Here is a 15,043-nt window from a genome sequence, read left to right as displayed (position 1 = left end):
GACTCCCAGTCCTCAGGAATACTCTCGCTGTCACTGGCATTACCAGCAAGGATGCTAGCAGCCTCGCCCTGTTGTGCTGCTGCTGCTGGTGGTGGTCCTCTTCGTCGTCGTCAACATGGAAAACAAGAGGCCTCGGCGGCACCTTACTAGCAGGCAGCGGAAGAGGAGGCTCCTCCACAGCAGCCTTCTCGCCAGTCACAATTCCAGCTACCCCCATGTGCGGCAGCTTATTGCGCAGCAAATGCTCCCACTTGGCCAGCACCTCCGAGCGCGCATCGGCCGGATCCAGCGAACAGAACATCTCGACCAGATCCTCGGCCTTCCAATGCAAAGTATACGCTGCATTGGGCATCAGCAGGCGGTCGATGGCGGCGCGCAGCTCATCGACTGTGAGCCCGTGGCGCAGATTGCGGATGCAAATAAAGTCGATCCTGCGGCGCAGCCGGTCGGCCGACGAGCCAATGGCGGGCACGGCGCCAGCCGCCAGCGCAGGCGCCGGCGCCGGCGCAGTCGGCAGCACCTCAAAGATCGGGGCCTCGGCGCCGCCGCCCTCCACGGCATTCACACGGTCGCTGCACACCACCGTGGGCGGCTGCGTGTACCGCACAGCACTGGAGACAGGGATGCTCGGCACGCACGAGCCCGGGCCCTGTCCCAGCAGACCGACCGCTGCGGCTCGCGGTCGACGGACCGCGGCGCACACCCGTAAACGGGCGCCAGCGCGTGCAGGAACGCGCGCAGGCCCTGCTTCATCGGCGCGAAATGCAGCGCCGGGCGCGCGCGCTCGGCAATGAAGCCAGCGGCCAAGGCCTCGATCTCGCGCACCCACGCGAGATGCGCGCGGGCGAAGCGCAGCACGTCGTCGGAGTAGCGGATGCGCGCCAGCCCGTCCAGCGGAGCCGCCGCCTGGTCGGGGAAGCCCAGGGCCAGGGACACGCGGCGGTTGCGCTCAGCCAGGCGGCACAGGTCGTCGCAGTGCACGGCAAGCCGCTCAGCGCGCAGCTCCGTGGCGCCGCAGCGCTGGCGCGCCTGCAGGCGGCCGCACGGGCAGGCGGCGACGACGGTGGCGGCGCACGGCTGCGTCTCGTCGCAGATCTTGGGCGTGTGGCACGGCAGCACGCAGGCGTGGCCGCAGGCGCGGCGCGGCTTCCCGCACGCCTGGCGGCACGCGGCGCCGGGCGCCAGGCACGCGTCGCCGGCGCGGTGGCAGCTGCGCTCGCACCGGTGGCCGCCGCACGGCAGCAGCCGCGCGCAGATGCGCCCGCACGACGCCGCGCCGGCGCGGTGGCACGGCACGCTGCGCAGCTCGCGCGCGCCGCACATGCACGCGGCGGCAATCAGCACGGCGCACGGCGGGCACGCGCCGCTGTGGCACTCGTGCGGCGCCGGGCTGAAGTGCCCGCAGGCGCGCGTGCGCGGGCACGCCAGGCGGCAGGCCGGCGGCGCCGTGCCGCAGGCCACCGGCGGCGCGATGCGCGTGCGCCCGCAGCCGCACGCCAGCGCGTCCGGCGACGTGTGGGCGCAGGGCGCGCAGGCGCCGCGGTGGCACGCGTCGCCGCACGTGTGCGCCTTGCACGCCAGCTGCCGCCCGCACTGCAGCGTGCACGCGTGCGCCGCGTCGCCGCAGCACTGCGCCGCGCACCGGTGGCGCCGGCAGCTGCGCTTGGCGCCGCACGTGCGCGCGCACAGCAGCGGCGTGCCGCACGTGCCCCGCACCACGGCGGCGCCGCAGCGGCACGGCGCGGCCACCGGCTCGGCGCACGGCGCGCACGGCCCGGCGTGGCACGGCTGCGCGCACGCATGGCCGCAGCCCAGCGCGCGCCGGCAGGCACTGCCGCAGCTGGGCACCGCGTCAGCGCACGACGCGCGGTCGGCCTTGGCCGCGCCGCAGTGGCACGTCGGCGCACGCGCCGGGTCCAGCGCGCACGTGTCGTGGCAGCCGGGCTCGTCCTGCGCGTGGCAGCCGCGGGCGCAGCGGTGGCGGCCGCAGCCCAGCAGCGCGCCGCACGTGTCCTTGCACGCGTAGCGCGGCGGCGCCCCGCAGCGCGCCTGGCGCGTGTGGCGCGCGCACAGGCACCGCTGCTCCTGCGGCACGGCGCACGGCGCGCACAGCCCGGCGTGGCACGGCTGCGCGCACGCGTGCTGGCCGCAGCCGAGCGTCTCGCCGCAGACGGCGCCGCACGACTGCGCGCCGGCCACCGGATCGAAGCCGGCGCCGCAGCGCGGGCGGAACGCGACGCGGCCGCAGAAGCACGCCTGCTCGGGCGCCAGCGCCGTGCACGGCGCGCAGGGCCCCGGGTGGCACGGCTGCGGGCAGGCGTGCGGGCAGTGCGCGCCGCGGCGCCGCCCGCAGATGCGCCCGCAGCCGTGCGGCGTGCCGCCGGTGCGCGCGGGCTCGGGGTTGCGCGTGGCGCCGCAGAAGCACACGTAGTGGCTGGGCGCTGCTGCGCGCGCGTGCTGGCACCCCGGGCACCGCCACCGGCTGCCGGGCCCGGAGCTGGTTCCGGACCCGGACCCGGCGCTGGCGCCGGTGCTGGTGCTGGCTGCTGCCCAGCGCTTGACGCACGGCAGGTGGAAGATGGCCCAGCACGTGTCGCACTGCCAGATGGCGTGGCGCGGCCGCACGCTGTCGCAGCAGATCATGCACTCGTACGAGCTCTGCGCCAGCTGCGCTCCGAGCGACGAGCTGAGCGACGCCTCCTCTTTTGGCTCGCTGCCCGTGAGCGCGCCGCTGAACTGCCGCCCGCCGCCAACGCTCCTGCCGCTGCGGCCGCGGCCGCGGCCCCTGGTGGCGTCCGCTGCCGGCCTCTGCTTTTGCCTCTGCTTCTGCCTGGGCTTTTCCTTCTCGTTCTCGTTCTCGTTCTCCTTTTCCTTTGGCCCGCGGCCCTCGCGCGCGTCCTGCTGCTGGCTGGCGTTGCCGTCGGTGATGGTGGTGGTGTTGGTGCTGCGGTCGCCGCGGTCGCCGCTGCCGCCTCTGCCTTTTCCGCGCCTGTTCCGTCTTTTCGAGGGCCCGGCTGCAGGGGCTTCTGCTATGCCGCTTCCCGCATTGCCTGCATTGCCTGCATTGCCTGCTAAGCCATTGTCGTCGAGTCTTAATCCTGCGACCAAACCTGTAACCGCGGTGGTTGTGTTTTCTAGAGTCATAAGAGTCGGTGTGCTAGCTCAACTCTAAATGCTAAATGATAAATGATAAATGTTTAATGCGTAATGCTTAATGTTTCTTGCCCCTTTTTCAATTAAATTCGTACACAAATAAAGACAAAAAATATTGTTGAGCAATACAAAAAGAAGAAAACCTTTTTTTTCAAGTGATCATTTTATAAAGGTTTTTTTTCACACTTGCTGCGGTTTTTTAAACATATAATCACAAATAGAAGAAAAAATTTTACTGCTGCTTTTCCTGTTCAAACTGTGCCTTTTCCTCAGCAGAAGGTTCACGCGGCATCGGTACATCACTGAAATTCTCCTGCTTCACAGCACTCAACGAGTAAAAATATATCCCGGCACACCCACTCGCCAACGCCAACGCTGTAAATACGTTTTTCACAGAGTATGCCTCCCTTCCGCGCTCAATAGACTTGCGGAAATGGTATTCACCATACGTATCGCTCTTTGTCTTGATCTGCGACTGCTGCCCTAATTTTTCTGTACTCAGATATCTCAACATCCCCTTGGTATGCGTATGCCTCCGGATAACCTTTGCTGCCAACATTGTAAAAAAAAAATTAAAAATTAAAAAAAAAGGCTTCAATGTAATTAAAAGTTCAAATTCAAAAATAATTAAAATAAAATTGAAAGCAGAATACAAAAAGATAGTCAAATCCAATCCTTGAAATCATGTCAATCTTGCCCTCCACATATTCGCTAAATTTTTTGTTTGATTTGTTGATTAGATCACTACATATCTTACCTAAGAAACCCTCACTGCATCGAAAGGATATTCGTGCCTGGTAAAAAATATTTATTTATTATGCAATTCTCATGAATATACCACATAAATAGATCAAACATTATATCTAATTAATTAATCCACAAATTTATATTAAATACCCCATACACACACACATATTTCAACTGAATACTGTCGTACTTTATAAAAATGTGGGTCTAAATTAATATATTTAAGTATCAAAAATTACTTAAGGAACTGAAAAAGGGGCCAGCGCTGTAAACATCATGGTGTTCCTTGATGTTAGCCAGCAATAACAGAAATGTGTATAGTGGCCATGAGGGCGATCTTGATTCTTGAAAAGGGAAGATAGTGGCTTGAAATGTGTGTTGGGCACCACAAATATCTGAATCTTTTTTAATATGAACCAAAATATACAATGTGGAATGTTCTGACTAGCCAAGAACATTACACCCTTTATATAAGTAAAAAAAATCAAATGTCAGCTTTCAAAGCCTTCAAATAAAATACGCATGCTTATAAACCACTATGTTCCACCTACAATACTCTGCATATTTTTTTGAATTTATTAAAACATAAATACCACCTTTGCTTCAGTTTTTCTTAAAACAAATATATATATTTCCTCATCCCACTGTTGTGATTTAAGGGGAGCACTAGTTGTCTAGTGCTAAAAATATGTTTGGGTTTTGTTATAGTTTTCATTATCAAAAGAATCAAAAGTAGAACTAGGGTCGGTTTCATCTTATATATGTATCTCGTTGCCTTTGTCGTGCACTTTGCCAGTTGTGCACTCCACTGGTGAGAATTGGATTTTCTGCGAGCAGCCCAGTAGCTTGGCATGTCAATGTTGTGGTTTTCGCATGTGCGCATCCATGCATATACATTATGAAATGAGGGGGGGGCATATCCGGGTATCAATATTATATCCCCTGATTTGATCCTATATAATACCATCTATGCCCTGTCAATCGGCATGTTGATGGAAGCTCGTTTCACAACTCAACCTCCACATCCACTTTCGCAGCACCAGTCTGCTCAACACCATTTATTTTCTATTATCAACATATACTTATTAAATAAATCACAATTTTTATAATAAACTCGCAGTGCCACCACAGTACTTTATCATTCTACACCATCCTCCTTCTGTTGGCAATATCCCTTCCAGGCAACTTTGCAAACAAATGTGCCTCAACTCCAAAATTTCCAACTAATTCAATCTACACTGGTGCCATGTACAATATTCTTGTCACCCTGGGCAACTCCACTACGCAATATGGTGCTGACCCCCTCCCCCCCCCAAAAAAAAAAAAACCAATGGATGTGTCTCTTCTTTCCCACCGCTACGTGCGCCGCATGGGCGTTCTCAACCGCGGAATCAGCGGATGCAACACCAACGAAGCACCCCCAACATCTTAGAATCCATACTTCCCAGAACCGTACAAAATACACCAAGTGGTGTTTTTATCAAAATATCCAAAGCGCGATAATACCCTTCTGGGGTTTACTCCAACTGTCCACCTAATGACTATATTTTACAGCGCTAATGATGCTGCAGCGAAAGCCAGTCGGCAACATGTTTCCTTGGATGTGTTTTCAGAAACCCTGAAATACACGGTTTTCCTAGTGAACGACCCAAAGTCTGAATATTATTTGCCAGAAACTCGGATTCTGCTTATTACTCCACCGGCCCTGGGCGACTGCATGTATACCAAGTACATGGGTGAAACCAGTAAGCTGGGAATGCGCAATAACAACAATACCAGGCTCTACGCTGATGCTGTTAAAAACTTTGCCAAATACCTTAGACTATCTTGTGTTGGTATGTGGACTGTTGTAGAAGACAAGATGTGTGGCTTGGTGAACACAGATCCTTTTGATGGATATGACGAGTATCTTGTCAATGGACTGCACTTCAGCGCCAAAGGAAACCAGCTTTTGTATGACCTTGTTGTTAAGGATATTGAGCTACCTTGGCCTGAATGAAGTCCAAACCGAGTCTGTAAATATCGGGTTATAAAAATGTCTATATTTTATTTATTCTTTGTTTATACTAATGACTAATTGGTTGTGCATCTGAACAAATCAATCTACTTTTAATTTAATATATAAACAATTAATCTCGATATACCAAACATAGCCAACTATAAGCTAATAAATAAATAACTATTGTGATTTACAATTAATGAATATTTGCCAACCAATGCTGCAGTACAATAAGAGTGAGTAGGCAAAAAAAAATTTACTTCAAAAGATCTTCCAATAATCCGAGATCATCCGTTTTCAACCACCACCCCAATGCAATCATTATATGCAAAAGTTTGTACCCTTTGTAACTCGTCACGCACAAACAAACAAATTTGCAATCCCTTTTAGTAAATAAAATGCATACCAACGCATGCTGCAAAGACATGATTGCGCTCCCATTTTTTATTTTTATCTTTTTACTTTATTTTATTTTATTTTATTTTATTTTTACACACATATTTAACTATCTATCTATTTATTTATTCAATACTCTTTAGTCTCAAAAATGGCCTTGCAGTGGTACCGCAGCACCTCTGCGCTCTACACCATTTTTCCCTATTGGTCCTGTCGATTCTTAGCAACTTATACATGTACAACTCGTCGTTCAACGAGTCATATACCGTCACAATACCCGCAACCAGCAGCGAGCCGCAGACCCTCACAACACCCGCAACCAGCGCCAGCGCCAACTTAAAAACCGCCCCCACGGCCAACCCAGTCTACACCGGCGGCATGTACGACGTGTTTCTGGCTCTAGGCGACTCCATCACACAACTCGGCGGCAACTCCACAAACAACGGATGGGTATCCCTCCTCTCACACCACTATAGACGCCGTATGGACGTTCTTAACCGCGGTATCAGCGGATATAATACAGAGCAGGCACGTAAAATAGTCGAATCTGTACTTCCCAAGCCCACACTGCCGTTGAGAAAGGTATCGAAATGGCCGGCCGCGATGACACTTTTGCCGGAGCTACGCCGACCGTTCGCCTAATGACTATTTTTTACGGCGCCAATGACTCGGCAATGAAACCGAGCTGGAGGCACGTACCCCTGGACGTGTTCTCTGCAAACCTCCGCTATATGGTTTCCTTGGTCAGCGATCCCGAGTCCGACTACTATTCGCCAGAGACTCGGATTGTCCTTGTTACTCCACCGGCGCTGGGCGAGCGCATGTACGAGGTTTCCTGGAAGGGAACTAGTGAACAGGGGGTACGCAAAAACAATAACACAAAACTCTATGCTGATGCTGTTAAGGAGATCGCCAGGGATTTTAAACTGCCGTGTGTGGATATGTGGACTGCTGTGGAAGATAAGGTGCGCAAGTTTATTGGTGTTGATCCGTTCGATGGGTACGATGAGTATTTTGTCGATGGAATGCACTTTAGTGCTAAGGGAAACCAGCTCTTCTTCGACCTCCTTACCCAAACGATTAGTTCAACTTGGCCCGAGTTGAGACCGTAAAGGTAAAAAACAATTGGTTTTAACCATTCACTTAACATCCATCAATTGTTGAGTACTATGGAGGCGGCGGTAGTGGTAGCGTAGACAACAGTGGCGGTAGCGATAGCATAGACGACAGTGGCAGTAGCGTAGACAGCTTCTGATACAAGCACTTTTTTTCCGCGCTTTGACTGCAAGATTTTTTTAGCCCCAATCTCTTTTTTCCTTTCCTTTCCTTTTCTTTAACTTTTTATGGTGCTTCATTTTTAGAATTCGCGTTTAAAATCTTTATTTTTCAGTTTTTTTTAATACACCACATAATGGTCTTGAATGCCGGCGAACTTGCCCATGGCATGACACTCGCCTACAAGGCAACCCGCTTTGCATCCAAGCACCAACGCGTACAGAAAAAATTCCTCAACGTTCTCAAAGTAACCGTGCTCCTCATGGTACTCGCATATGCACTTATTTACATATTGATATTCTTCCCCCTCGTTCTGCTCCGCACAGCGCACAAATAACTGCCACACTTTTCCGCTACGACTCCCAGCAGAGCACCCTGGCGTTGCTGAGCACCCGCCAGGCAGTCGACCACTTCCTCACAACGCTGCCGCTCCTGGGGCTTGACATAATCATCCACGCGCGGCCACAAATGTTCGAAGACATTTTCTTCACTATGCTGGAGGAAGTTGACCCCGAGTACGCCCGGGTGCTGAAAACATGGCCGCCACGCAAGTTCCGCTGGGCCAAGATAAAGTTCACAGCGCAAAGACTGGGTAAACGATACCTGATGACGCTTGCGGCTTCGTATCTAGGGAAACTCCCCCTGATCGGCTGGCTGGTTGTGCCCCTGGGTGCCCTGTCGATGATGAGCCGGTTTGTCGGCTACCCGATTGCCGGGGCCATCATCCTGGCCACTGTTGCTTCCCCAGGATCCAAGCACTCCACTCTGTTTATCTTCAAATCCCTCCTGGCCATGAGCGATTTTAGCCGCGACCTACTGCGCCCTTACTTCTCTCATCTGGGCGCTAAGCCTGAACAACAAATCAAGTTTTATCGTGCGCGCGAGTCGACAGTTATTGGGTTCATCCTTGCTTTTTACTTTTTCGTGCAGATGAGCTGGGTTGGTCCAGCGTTTTATATCTTGGCGCAGGCTGCTGTGGCCCTGTTTATTTCCGAGCAGACTGTGCGCCCGCCCTTGTATACCCCGGGCGCAGAATGGGAGCTGTTGACTGAAAAGCCCTCAGTGGAAACTGAGGAGCGCTTGGAAGTCAAGTTACAATAAAAAATACTGCAGAGAAAAAAGTGAGTGCAGAGAAAAATGGAAAGGTGAGGGGGAAAAGGGATGGACTTTGCCATGCGGCTTGAGTCTCATCAAACAGTTCCTCTCTTTCTTTCTTTCTCTTCTCTTCTTTCTATTTCACATACACGTGCCAACCCTTCCTCTAATATATAACAAAAAAACATTGTACATCACCCTATTGTAGTAATAATGTCTGAAGAAAACGTCGGATTACAGCACACAACAAACTCGGATTTCCGCTTTCTGGCAACAGCAACGGGAATGTTGCACCACATCAACAATCGAGCGCACCACCAACCGATCAGCCACACTAACCCTGGACTACGATTTCAAGTCGCCAATATTCCTGCACACCCCGGAATCCGCACAACAAACGTGCGCATCGCTAAGGCGGTAGACACGCGTTGGGGCAACAAAGTGCACGTCCAAATCCTGCTCACCTCCATATCAACAACAATCCACGACAGAATCCACGCCAAAAGCCAAATAAACGAGCGGTCCGAGTGCGCGCTGGATATCAATGTTGACTGGAGCATTTGGGACATGGGCTTGACGAACGCCGAAGTGGCCATCACCATGCCCATATCGGACCCTCCAAAATCAGCCACGCTGTGCATCCGGGGATCCGCGTGGATATCCCAAACGGGGCCATTGGCGTTACAATGATGGGTTCCACGCGCTTCAAGCACCTGGAACTGTCAACCGGCCACGGCCCCGCGCATCTCAGTGACGTGGCGGCCGATATAATTAAACTGGCTGCGCACAACGGGAACATCACCGTTCACGATATCGAGGCCACAGGTGCTGTGGAGATCATCGGCAAGGCCGCGTGGATGGACATTGACGATTTGCGCGCCGCGTCCCTGACCGCCACCAGCGCCGATGCCATAATCAGTCTGAAGGACATTGATGCTGCCGCAGTATCTGCCACCACTACCAATGCGCGCATCGGCCTGGGAAACGTCAAGGCCGGCACGCTTGAGGTCTCCACATGCAACGGCGAAGTGGTCGCCACCAACGTTTACGTCGCCGCGTGCAATGTGAAGGTCGTCAAGGGAAATATTGAGGGCAACTGGTGCCCGACAAAAAAGCTGTATCTCTCCACGAGCGATGCCAAAATTGTCGCCCAGGTGCATTTGAACTCGGATGAGCCGCTGGAGATGGTGCTGGTGTCGAAAAACGGTCCTGTCCAGCTTGACTTGCCGGCGACTTTTGTCGGCGGCTTCTTCTTGCAGACTACAGGCTTTTTTAAGACATTTGTGCACACCCATCCGACTGTCAAATCCAGCCCAGTGCTGCATATCTCAAAGCCAGATAACAAGGCGGGGTTTTAGGAGACAGTGCGTCGAAGCGTCATTCCCTGCGCATTATCACCGAGGAAGCCCCGTCAATGTCAATTTTGGCAGCATGTAATGAATAAAAACGGATAGGGAGACTAGCCAAAGTAAACATTTTATAATGTGGCCTGAAATATGGTAATGTATTTTTATTAACCGCCAGAAATAATTTTAATTTATTTTTAATATAAAAATACTATCCAGAATGAAAACATCAATATTTGCGCGCAATGGCATTTCAAGTAAGCAATAGCGTTTTGTTGACATATCAGCGAAACTTTTTTATTGGTTTAATATTTTAATCAGGCATGTTTATACATGCTAATAGTAGGCACTTTACACGGAGCAGGGGTAATGGCGCGTATCCCTTTTTTACAATAGCAAGTCTAGCATAATACGCTGCGAACGATGCGAGTGGATGGCGCCAAATTAATTACAATATCATCCTTCTAGAAGGGAAGCCAACATTTAAAACGCTTTGTCATCCTTAATTTTTATTTTTATTTTTATTTTTATTTCGCTGGCCACATCAAATTGTCACCTGTATGGGGTGTGTTGTTTAACTTTGTCTACTAACACAGGTACAATACCACTGGGCCATGTTTATAATGCGGCGAGAAAATATATAAAGTAAATTAATGCAGACTGTGGCACTGTCTGAAAAAATGAAATAGATGCAACGCACAATTACGATCCCACTCCCTATTCCTTTTATTTCGAAACAATGACATAATGACCTGTGTTTACTGTTTTCTCATGTCAATTCCAGTCCTGCATGCGCTCACGATAGCAATGTTAGTTTCTATTTTTATGCCGCCTTTTTTTCCAGATAACTAAGCGGATTTGTTTCGGCACGGCCTATATTTTGTGCGTTGCAAAGGTCCTTTATTCAGGTCCGCACAATTAAGGCAACTCCCTCTTCTGCCCACTCGAAAATATTTAATGCAACGTAAACATGCAGGTGGACTTTGGGTCCTAAAAAAGTATTTTAACGATGTCATCTTGACCGCAGTGGCACTTTTTTAAGTAAACATATTGAGCTCGTCTGACTGTCTCCCTGCCTGATTGTTAAATGTCAGTATGTTGACACAATAGTGGACTGAGTGGAAAACAATGGAAAAATACTACGGAAAAAAAGACAAAATTGTCTCAGCTTGCCAAAATACAACAAAACCAAACCAAATCCAATTGTCTATATTTTCAATGTTTTTCTCTTTCCCTCTCTCGATATTAAATATTTTTAATTTGTGGTCTCCTGCAGTGACAACCCGCGCCCGAAACATATATATTTTATTTCGTCTTTTATTTTCTTTCGTCTACCTTTCTGTTTTTCTTTTTTATTGCTTCTCTTTATTTGCTATTTATTTAACTTGAGCGGGTCATCAGCCACTATTGTCCAGCAAAAGCCAACATTTGCCGCCTCTCTCCCTCTTTTATCTTGCAAGCAAATCCACCCCTTCTCACTCCCCCTACCCCTCTATATCGCGTTTTTTATTCTGCCAAAAAAGAAACCAAATAACCATCCGGATTTACAGTATCTATACACGCACACACTACAGCCTTTTTGGCAAAATCAGGAGTCAGCTTTGTCTACATACCCCTTCGTTTACTCATTATTTTAGTATACTTTAAAGCCATACTCTAATACCAACAGCACTTATCTGTCCTGCAAACTAGCCCGTGTTTACTGTTACAAGATATAATAATCTACCCTGTTTACTATGAAACTTTCGCTCAGTCTCGTACTGGTCACTCTAGCAGCGTTGGGCGCAGCTCAGGGCCCAGCCCGATGCTCAAACATACGCGTCCGACGTAACGCTGCCTCCCTGTCGCAGCAGGAATGGCGGTCCATCAGCAACGTTTTGCAGCGGATGCACCAGGATGGGTTGATTACAAGCTTTGGAGCCGCCCACGATCGCCTGTTTAACCGCATCCACGGCAACACCTGCTTCTTCCCCTTCCATCGCCGCTTTCTCATTGAGTTCGAGAACATCGCACGCAGATATGACCCCAACTTCACCGTTCCCTACTGGGACGCAACCCAGAGCTACCGCAACCCGGCAAGCGACCCGCTGCTCACTTCGACTGCGCTTGGCACCAATGGGCAGAACCAGGATCGCTGCTTGACTGATGGCATCCAGGCCAACACCCAGCTCAGCTACCCGAATAACCACTGCCTGCGCCGCAACTGGAACAATGGCAACAGCATCAGCCCCTGGTACGCGCCCGAGATTATTTCGTCCTATATCCGGTCCGATACCTCTCTGTCCAGGTTCCGCGAGAACATCGAGTACAGCATCCACGGCGCCGTTCATTTGGGACTGGCCGGAGAAATGGACTCTGGCTATGCGGCCCATGACTTTACCTTTATGGTGCATCACGCGAATCTTGACCGTCTGTGGTGGGACTGGCAGAACGCTCACAATAGCTTCCTAATGTACGACGGAACCGGCTCTAATGGCCCGGCATCGATCAGGGATATTATCCCCGATGACAACAGCGTGCCGTTCGGTGGATCCACCGTCGAGTCTGTGATGGTTCTGGGATTCGGAAATGTCTGCTACACTTACGACTCTAGCTCCAACCCACCCCAGTCGTATCCAGGTAGCAACAATAACGGCGTTGTGTCGCAGCAGCGGCAACAAGCTCAGCCCCAAGATGCGCCCAACTCTAATCCCGCCATTTCAGGATCGTCTAACGTGTCCAACCGTGCTATCGAAAACGACCGCCTCCAGCGCGCCCTGGCAGCAACGATATTGACCGCTTTTTCCCTGGCCTCAACGGTGGCACTTCGGCACTCAGGCGCAGGGCGTACCAGGAGAAAAAGGAAAGGTGCGCGCAGGGCAAGCCCCTTACGTTCCCGGATCGCCTGACTCCCGAGTGGATCAAGATGCACGGATTTGATCCAGAGAGAGTTGAGATGTTCCACAACAACGCCTGCCAGATTGTCGAGCTGCTCAACAACAGCACGTACACATCGCCTTATTAGAAAAAACATTTTCACAATTGTCTATCCATTTTCCCTACCTTTCAATCTCCAACAAACTTACAAATATAATGCATGTTTTAAGCCTTTTACCAAAAAAATTGATGTTAAAAAGAGATAAGCAAAACATAAAGACAATATGAGAAAAATTTGAATATATATAAGGAGAATTAAGCTTGGACACAGAAAAAGTATTATACTATAAAAGGGTACAAATAATTAGAAGGGCGACTCGTAATTGATCTTGGCCATGTCGTCGACAAAGTCGCGCGCCTCCTTCTTAACACGAGCAACGTCAGCAGCGTTGTAGTTGTGCATCTTGGCCCACGCATCAGTAATTTCAGCGGGGCGGGGGATGCGCCTGCGCTGTCTAGAGGTAATAAGGCTCTGAACCTGAGCGGCGATGGGAGAGTTGGCGAAAATGGCAGCGGCGGCAGCAATGGGCGCCTTAATATCAGAGTTGGAAAGATTGGCAATAGCAGCAGCGACAGAGCAGAGGCATTGATATGGTGTGTCTTGGCAGTCTCGGGGAAGTACTTGGCCAGAATATCGGTAGGCAAAGATACAGCAAGCACGCTCTCAATATCAGAGTCGAGGTCGCGGCGGGAAAGGACGTTGCTGGAGTACTGGTAGCACATGTTACCGTAGCCAAGCTGCATAACGTTGCGGATGGGCTCGTTGAAGTAGGCAATGTTGGTGTTCAGGGTAGTGGCTCCGCCATCGGAGTTGGGTCCATCCATGGTCCACAGATGGTTGTTGAGCTGCTGCCACTGCCACCACAGACGATCGAGGTTAGCGTGGTGGAGCATAAAGGCCCAGTCATTGGGGCTGTGACCCTGGTACATGTCGCCACCCAGGTGAATGTGAACAACACCGTGGAGTGAGTACTCCATGTCGGAACGGAAAGTGGCCATGTTGCTGTTCTTCTGAACAAGCGAGTTGATGTACTCGGGTGAGTACCACGAAGTAGGGTTGCCATTGTTGGCAAAGTTGCGCGAGAAGCAGTGGCTGTTGGGATAGGTCATGGTCCAGCCGCCCTGCACACCGTTGGTAACGCAGCGGTTGGTACCCGCGCCGTTGCCGCCGATCCAGTTGGCGGTCAGCACCTGCGAGGTGGCAGGAGTGCGGTAGTCACGCATCTCATCCCAGTACGGCTGGGCAAAGCCAGAGTTGTACATTCTGCCGACGCGCTCCCAATCTTGGACAAAGCGACGGTGGAAGGGGAAGAACTGGCTGTTACCGTGAATCTGGCTGAACCTAGAGTGCAAAAATATATTAAAAATATATTCAAGGTCACATAGTGTTTGGTTGGTTAACGACAGGTTACGTTTATGTGTGGCACAATTGAAAAGTATGAGGTTACTTCAATCACTATTTTAATAGTGTAAATAACTTACCACTGGACGTGCAGGTACGAGAACCAGGCAAACCATCCGTCTCTCTGCATAGCAGTCAGAATTGCCTTGTACAGGGTCCACTCGCTGGGGGTCAGGCTCAGGAGCTCCTTACGGGTGTAAACGCTGGAGCAAGCGGCCTGGTTCTGCTGAGCGTTGGTGATACCAACGGCAGACATGCCAATGGCAGCTGCCGACATGACGATCGAAGAGAACTTCATTGTTTAGGCAATGAAGATGTCAGTATGAGCTGACTAAAAAAATAAAGTATTAGAGAAGTGGCAAGAGGTAGTCCACAAGAGCAGTGATATTAACTATTAAGCACAGAAAGTATATAGAAAAATAAACAGCCGAGGAACTGATAAACAACACAAACAAATTGGATGGTGGACGAACAGCGCCAGAAATGCTGTTTATAAAGATTTCCTCAAAGCTCTCATCATCTGTCCTTGGGCTACCTTGGGTTGTTTTTCAGGCACTCAAAACAATTATTTTGCTCTAACAGCAGCAGCAGATGTGAGCTGGCGAGCGGCAATTGCGCACCTCCGTCTGCGTTATTTTTACCTGCTCCATTTTCGCATACGCAGTCGTACGTTTCTCCCCTTTTTCTCTCTCTGTTTGTGCATATTGCCAATCG

The 15,043-nt window shown here is 51.3% G+C and overlaps 8 protein-coding genes across 8 annotated transcripts; 5 read left to right on the top strand and 3 right to left on the bottom strand.

Annotated features, from left to right (window-relative positions):
• Positions 1-74: 74 nt before the first annotated feature.
• Positions 75-3,291, bottom strand: BX661DRAFT_154279 (uncharacterized protein). The gene has a single exon (XM_051533254.1). It carries the CDS (start codon positions 3,142-3,144, stop codon positions 562-564), a length of 2,583 nt encoding a protein of 860 aa, XP_051390976.1. The 5' UTR covers positions 3,145-3,291; the 3' UTR covers positions 75-561.
• Positions 3,272-3,804, bottom strand: BX661DRAFT_183787 (uncharacterized protein). The gene has a single exon (XM_051536312.1). The coding sequence runs from the start codon at positions 3,710-3,712 to the stop codon at positions 3,386-3,388; it is 327 nt and encodes a 108-aa protein (XP_051390975.1). The 5' UTR covers positions 3,713-3,804; the 3' UTR covers positions 3,272-3,385.
• Positions 3,805-5,437: 1,633 nt separating this feature from the next.
• Positions 5,438-5,899, top strand: BX661DRAFT_198922 (uncharacterized protein; the record flags this gene model as incomplete). Its single annotated transcript, XM_051538280.1, has 1 exon — positions 5,438-5,899. The coding sequence occupies one exon, from the start codon at positions 5,438-5,440 to the stop codon at positions 5,897-5,899; it is 462 nt and encodes a 153-aa protein (XP_051390974.1).
• Positions 5,900-6,434: 535 nt separating this feature from the next.
• BX661DRAFT_183786 (SGNH hydrolase-type esterase domain-containing protein) lies at positions 6,435-7,536 on the top strand. The gene is given in 3 exon segments (XM_051536311.1): positions 6,435-6,502; positions 6,520-6,844; positions 6,874-7,536. The coding sequence occupies 3 exon segments, from the start codon at positions 6,447-6,449 to the stop codon at positions 7,405-7,407; spliced, it is 915 nt and encodes a 304-aa protein (XP_051390973.1). The 5' UTR covers positions 6,435-6,446; the 3' UTR covers positions 7,408-7,536.
• A 111-nt stretch (positions 7,537-7,647) lies between these two features.
• Positions 7,648-8,805, top strand: BX661DRAFT_183784 (uncharacterized protein). Its single transcript, XM_051536310.1, has 2 exons — positions 7,648-7,880; positions 7,937-8,805. Exons 1-2 carry the CDS (start codon positions 7,707-7,709, stop codon positions 8,669-8,671), a joined length of 909 nt encoding a protein of 302 aa, XP_051390972.1. The 5' UTR covers positions 7,648-7,706; the 3' UTR covers positions 8,672-8,805.
• On the top strand, positions 8,806-10,215 carry BX661DRAFT_183783 (uncharacterized protein). The gene is given in 3 exon segments (XM_051536309.1): positions 8,806-9,064; positions 9,080-9,192; positions 9,294-10,215. 3 exon segments carry the CDS (start codon positions 8,879-8,881, stop codon positions 10,021-10,023), a joined length of 1,029 nt encoding a protein of 342 aa, XP_051390971.1. The 5' UTR covers positions 8,806-8,878; the 3' UTR covers positions 10,024-10,215.
• Positions 10,216-11,747: 1,532 nt separating this feature from the next.
• BX661DRAFT_205928 (uncharacterized protein) lies at positions 11,748-13,098 on the top strand (the record flags this gene model as incomplete). The annotated part of the gene is made up of 2 exons (XM_051538606.1): positions 11,748-12,630; positions 12,762-13,098. The coding sequence occupies 2 exons, from the start codon at positions 11,748-11,750 to the stop codon at positions 13,013-13,015; spliced, it is 1,137 nt and encodes a 378-aa protein (XP_051390970.1). The 3' UTR covers positions 13,016-13,098.
• Positions 13,099-13,231: 133 nt separating this feature from the next.
• Positions 13,232-14,991, bottom strand: BX661DRAFT_205927 (uncharacterized protein; the record flags this gene model as incomplete). The annotated part of the gene is made up of 3 exons (XM_051538605.1): positions 14,410-14,991; positions 13,656-14,269; positions 13,232-13,548 (listed from the first exon to the last, which is right to left on the bottom strand). The coding sequence occupies exons 1-3, from the start codon at positions 14,625-14,627 to the stop codon at positions 13,232-13,234; spliced, it is 1,149 nt and encodes a 382-aa protein (XP_051390969.1). The 5' UTR covers positions 14,628-14,991.
• Between the last annotated feature and the right edge of the window lie 52 nt (positions 14,992-15,043).

This window comes from Kickxella alabastrina (assembly GCF_025024165.1).
Source record: "Kickxella alabastrina strain RSA 675 chromosome Unknown BX661scaffold_14, whole genome shotgun sequence".
Taxonomy (NCBI): domain Eukaryota; kingdom Fungi; phylum Kickxellomycota; class Kickxellomycetes; order Kickxellales; family Kickxellaceae; genus Kickxella; species Kickxella alabastrina.
Note: the sequence above shows the minus strand (reverse complement) of the source record. Positions and strands in the feature narration are given on the sequence as shown.